Source organism: Passer domesticus, chromosome 25 (assembly GCF_036417665.1).
Source record: "Passer domesticus isolate bPasDom1 chromosome 25, bPasDom1.hap1, whole genome shotgun sequence".
Taxonomy (NCBI): Eukaryota; Metazoa; Chordata; class Aves; order Passeriformes; family Passeridae; genus Passer; species Passer domesticus.
Window position 1 is genome coordinate 1,538,615 of NC_087498.1, and position 5,858 is coordinate 1,544,472.

The 5,858-nt window shown below is 59.5% G+C and overlaps 1 protein-coding gene across 1 annotated transcript; it reads right to left on the reverse strand.

The window, feature by feature from the left end:
* Positions 1–461: 461 nt before the first annotated feature.
* ELF3 (E74 like ETS transcription factor 3) lies at positions 462–5,200 on the reverse strand. Its single transcript, XM_064399189.1, has 9 exons — positions 5,057–5,200; positions 4,187–4,355; positions 3,360–3,581; positions 3,051–3,134; positions 2,844–2,957; positions 2,631–2,720; positions 1,980–2,096; positions 1,639–1,834; positions 462–1,534 (listed from the first exon to the last, which is right to left on the reverse strand). Exons 2-9 carry the CDS (start codon positions 4,347–4,349, stop codon positions 1,414–1,416), a joined length of 1,107 nt encoding a protein of 368 aa, XP_064255259.1. The 5' UTR covers positions 4,350–4,355; positions 5,057–5,200; the 3' UTR covers positions 462–1,413.
* Positions 5,201–5,858: the final 658 nt, after the last annotated feature.

Genomic DNA, 5,858 nt, shown 5'->3' on the forward strand with positions numbered 1-5,858 from the left:
GAGGAGCAAGCATTAATCATCCTGCAGTACCTGTGCTGCTTCTTGGTATCCCTCCATGTCTCCCTGGCCAGGGAGAGGCTAAAGGTCCTCCTCCAGGCTGTGACTGGGTGTTAATGTGGAGGGTGTTAGAGAAACCTCTCCCCAGATCAGCCAGGGCTTTGCTTCCCACCAGCCTGCAGCTGGTGAAGTCTGGCTCCAGAAAGGGGAGTGCCAGGGCTGGAGTTCCAGAGGGCTCTCAGAAGAGCCAAGGTTTGGGAGTGGGTGTGAGATGCCCCTCCGTGGGTGGCTTTGGGCCAGTCTGGGACAAGCCCACCTCACCCTGAGGAGGACCTTGTGACTCTGTGTCAGGATGAGCAGGCAGGAGATGGTGGCAGATGAGGTCCAGGCCATGGCACATCCCAAGTAACACAAGCCTGGTCCTCACCGTGTGGTTAAGAAAAACAAGAAAAATTACAGATAGGTACAAAACCCAACAAACCAACAATTTATTAATCTTATGTTCCCACTTGAAAATGAGAAAACCACATGCACCTGGTGGGTGCCTGGCTGTGTTGGCGTCCCCTTCCGTGGCTGGCACAGCACCAGTCTGTGCCCTGTGACATCACTTCAGTCCAGCTGAGCATCACCACCTGCCACCACAAACCCGTGTGCCCCACAGCACACGCTCTCACACAGGAACATCTTACTCATGAAAAAATATATCTGTACATTCACTCTGTACTTGTTTTGGGTCTTAAATTAGAAGCTACTTTTGGAGAAAGGGCCTGTCTCTAAACACAGGCCAGGCTCGAAATGCATGCATGCTGTCCCACGTCCTCTTCTCACTCACTGATGGCTTTCTGGGGCCGGGTGAAGCTCCACAATGTTCCCATCTTCTCTCAGCAGGTGCCACACTGAGAAGCTGCTACACAAAGGGGGTCTCACCCAACCCACATGCAGTGAAGAGGACAGGGGGCACCTTTGGCACAGTGCAAGCAGCGAGAGGGAAGACCCCACAACTGGGCCAAGCTCTGTTCAGTCACAGGTGACAGATGTGCTGCTCCTCTGCCCAGGCAGGAGGTGGGTGATAGCAGGAGACCTCCTGGGCTCTCACAGTGGGGCTTGAAATTCTCTTCCCACTTGCATCTGTTCAGTCTTTGAAACAGCCACAGTCCCCACAGCTCCAACTGGAGGTACGGATCCAGCAAGGGAGTCACAGTTTGCAATAACCTACTGGAGCCAAAAGATGGGCTCTGAACACCTCGGTGCTGGCAGTCACCTGCACACACGAGCGTGCCCACGCGAGGCTCGGAATTCCACACGCTGCATGGGCCAGCAGCTTCCACATACAGCTGCAGGCAAAGTTTCCTGTCAAGGAGCCCAGCTCAGGGCTGGCCCTGAGGGGCTTATCAGACCCTGGCTCATCCAGGACTCCTACAGCTCCTTGTTCCTGTTGAGCACCTCCTCTTCCTTCCAGCCGCTGGAGTTCTTCCCAAACTTGTACACCAGCCGTCGTCCATCGACTCTCTCCAGGATCTCTCGTTTGTAGTAGTATCTGTGAGACACAGAGGTGCAGTCAGGGCTCTGAGGAGCTGCTGGAGGGCCCAGGCTGAGCCCCGGTGGGGCTGAGTCCCCCCCAGGACAGGGTAGGGCACCTACCGCATGGCTCTGCTCAGCTTCTCGTAGGTCATGCTGCTGTTTTTCTTCTTCTGGCCCCAGAGCTGAGCCACCGCTTCCGAGCGCAGGAACTTGAAGACGCCCTCCTGCCGGTCCTCCCACTTCATCAGCCCCTTGTTCAGCTCGGGGTGGATCAGGATGTCCCGGATGAACTCCCACAGGTGGGTACCTCTTGGGGCTGAAAGAGGACATTGAGCTGTTAAGCAGGGAAGCTCCCGCAGGTCCTTGGACCTTTGGATCACCCTAAACCCTTCTGCCAAGGCCCTTCCTCCCATTGTTCCCCACAAAGCCAAGAGAGGCTCCTGGGCTGAAGGTTCACGTACAGTGCTTGCTCTTCCTGTTCTCCAGGCAGTCTCTGCTCTCCTTGCTGAGTTTTCGGGGCCGTCCCCGTTTCCGCTTGCCGTGTTTGCTGTCCCCTTTTTTGCTGCCTGGAAAGTGGTCTGTGCACACAGAGAGGGGCACACGTCAGGCTGGGCAGCACATGCTGGGCTGCAGCCCCCTCCCTGTCCTCCCAGAAACCAAGAGCACCCTTTTTTCAGGCCCAGGTACCAGAGAAATATCCCCTGAGAGCAAGGTCACCCCATTCCCTCCAGCCTCATCCCACCTTCACTCCTGACAATCTGCTTAGTGCAGCATGCTGCTCCTTCCCAAACCCTACTGCTTCCTTCCATTCCCAGTGTTCCCAGTGTAATCACCAGCTGGGATCAACACCAAACACTAACCCCTGTACCCAGGATCCCTGATGCAGTCTTCACCCATCTGCCACCACCCACCCCTTCCCACAGGATCACCACTGCCCTGCCCATCGCCCTGCTCAACAGAGAGAAACAGAAGCAGAGCACTCGGGGAAACAGAAACTTTCCCTCCTTCTCAGTGTGAGGATGTGTGTTCAGGTGCTGCCCCATAATCATTGCCAGGTAAGAAGTGCAGCCAGCCCTCCCCTCCCAGTTCCTGTCTGGAAGAAAACAACTCACCATCAGGGAAGAGCTTTGATTCTGCAGGGTCGAGGTCGAGGTCACTTCCACCGGAGTCTTGAGAGTTGGGGCTGTGGGACATCATAGGCCCTGAGAGGCAAAGGATCAGGGTTCAGACCTCTGAGCATCTGGGGGCTTTTCCCCCTGGTTCCCACCCTTCCCCTGCCATCAAACTGCTTTGAGACCCAAACCCACCCTTGTCAATACACTGACCTGAGACATCAGAGCTGCCTGGGGACATGGAACCAGGCAAGCAGGTGAAGTCTGTGAAAGGGTTTGTGGGCTTTAAGTCCTCCAGGGAGTCCTTGGCACAGGGATTTCCCAGCTCTGGAAGGGGCAGAGAAGGGAAGAAGGGGTTAGCCTTGCTGCCATCAGTATGTGATCCCTGGGGAAGAGGCTTGGCCAGGGCCCCTCTCTTACCCAGCTGGCTGGAGTTCAGGAAGGTCTGGGAAGATGCATCCTCTTTTTCCAGCAAATCAATGATCCAGTTCAGCTCATCAGAGGCTACAGGGGTGAAGCACTGGGATTAGCAATGCCTGTTCCATATGAAGGGGAATAGTGCATGCTGGGAGCTGAGCCCAGCCACGCTTGGTCTGGTCTGTGCCCCCTCACCCTCCCACGCAGCCTCTGCAGTGCCCAGGAAGCACTGGCTCCGGGCTAGTGGAGGGCTCTCAAACTCATTATTCAAGCTTCCAGGGCTGCAGGTGAAGGAGACCCCACTGCACTCACTGATCTCGTGCAGGCGGTCGTAGAGCTCATCCCCCAGGGGCCCGAAGATGAGGCGCATCTGGTCCCTGCTGCAGTGGCACAGCGTGTGCCCGTCCATGTTGCAGCAGGAGAAGTCGATGGAGCTGGCGTCGTACTTGTTCTTCTCCACATGGTAGCTGATCCACTCCAGCACCTGCACCTTGGTCCAGAAGTACGGGAGCTCACTGAACCACTCGGGCTTGTCTGCAAGGGATGGAGAGCAGGGCTTAGAGCAGGGTGGCTGTGCCAGCACCATGTGCCTCAGGTGGGCTGCCCGTGGCCACTGGACACCTGGTGTGGTCCAGTGGCAATCCTGAGGGACACACAGGCCCTGCTCTTTAAGAGCTATGGGACTAAAGGGTCCATAGTGCCCTGCTCTGCAGACCCCACACTTCCCCCACCGCTGGTTTCGGTGCCATTTGTCCTGTTTGTGCTGTGATCCAGACTGCTCTCTGGTGTTTCTCATGGTGCCTCCCTAAGCACCCTCACATGAGCCCCCATCGCCACGACTGTACTTCCAAACTGCTCTTGGTGAGCCCTGGCAGCCTGTCCCCTATGCTGTAGGAGGAGGACAATGATTCCCCCACCTCCTGTATAAAACAGATGTGCTCCCAACAGCCATACCTTGTGCCACCCAGGGTGTCCTCCCACAGCCTTTCCCTGGGGAAACTGAGGCATGGTGGAAGCTGCTGACCTGTCCCAGTGGGACAAGGACTTTGCAGTGGCTCTTCCCAGCCAGTGGCACTGCCTCACAACTGCCCCAATGTGCCGGCTCTCCAGTGCCATCAGTGCCACTCCCCTGCTCCTACCTGTGCTCTGTGCTGGGGGCTGGCTGGCCGGGAGGCTAAGCCCCAGGTTGCTGTCATCCCCAAGCTGTCCCAGCATGTCCAAGCTTGGCTGCACCTCGTCGGGCTGGTACATGGCGCTGATGTAGTTGGAGAAGATGTTGCTGATCTCACAAGATCCTGCCATGGAGCTCTGTGCCGAGAGATGACAGTGAGCCCGGGCCCCCAGCACCTGCAGCAGCCCAGAGCCAGGCTGGGCGAGGTGGGGCTGCCGCTCCCTCCACCCATCGTCACCTCTCGGGTCACTTGTGCAGAAATATGCACCCAGCACCTGCTGGCTGGGGCTGGGGCTGACTCACAGCTCCTCGGGGGCCAGCACGGAGGGAGGCTGAGCCCGAGCGAGCTGGGGACGTGGCGTCACCCTGCTCGTGAACAGCCCTGTCCCCAGCAGCCGGGCCTCGCCCTGCCGCCAGCCAGCAGGAGGTGACAGCAAGAAGGCGAACAGTGACACACAGCCCCGCCGTGGGTGAGGGTTTGGGCACTCGGCCGCTCCTGAGCCCCCGGCCCCGCTGCTGTGGCACAGCTCCGCTCCGCTCCAGCGGCCACAACGAGCACATCCCGATCCCTGCAGCCGGGAGGGCACCGAGCCCTGCCCGGCGCTCACAAAAAGCCAGCTCGTGCTGTCCATTACCAAGCCGGGGGGCTGGAGGGGAGCTGCTGTCCCGCTGGGCCCCGCAGGGCCCTCACTGCCAGCGGCGCAGGGAGACCCAAAGGCGGAGTGAGGCAAGGCCGGAGCGCATCCCCCGCTGAGAGCCAAGGTGCACGGGGAGGAGAGCAAAGCGGCTGTCCTGGCCTCGGGGACGTCAACAGGCCTCGGCAAAAAAGCTTTGGTACCTTCTGTGGTGGCAACTCCAACAGCGGCGGGTAATCCAGAGAGGAGCCGGGGCAGGGAGGGAGCCCGGGCTGGCACTAGCCACTGCTCATGGGCCCCGGGAGGCTGGTGCCGATGGGCAAGCCCTGCCCGCGCCTCTGCTTTTATAGCTTGGGCGGCGTAACAATCTGGCAGCCCGAGGGGAATTCCAGCCCCAAACGTTCATGCTCCCAGATCCAGGTGATTTGCATAATATGAACCACCGGGTCCCAGCCCTGCGCTGCCTTGCCGGGAAATCTGGGCTGGCCAGTTTAATCATTGTCAGAGCCCGTGCCCCACCGGTGCCCAGAGTTTCACCCACACTGCCTTCACGGGCTGGTTTCTCGCCAGGCCCGTGTTTGTTTGCTCACAGCAGCAGGTTCACGCGGCTCCTGCAGCCAGAGCCGCCCCTGGGCTGGGGTCGGGGTGGGCCCTGGGGCCCGTGGGTCCCTGCCCGGGTTTGCCTGGGCACTGGAGCCGGGACACTGCCCCGGGCACACACCTGGCCAGGGGACAGCCGGCCTGGCAGCCAGCAGCTGCAGTGCCCCGGCCGTGCCTGGAGCACAGCCTTGGGTGGCACAGATTTCCCAGAGCAGGAAGAGGGTCTCAGTGACAAGCGGGACAAGTGCTGGGGACAGGGCACGGGCTGGGAGCAGGGCTCGGGTGGGGACTGGTGGTTTTTGTGGGGGTACAGCAGAGACCAGGCCTGAGAACTGCTGCTCTGTCTGTCAGAATGGGTCGATTTTTGCCTGGGGGAGGTCTGGGAGAGGCTGCAGAGCTGTGACA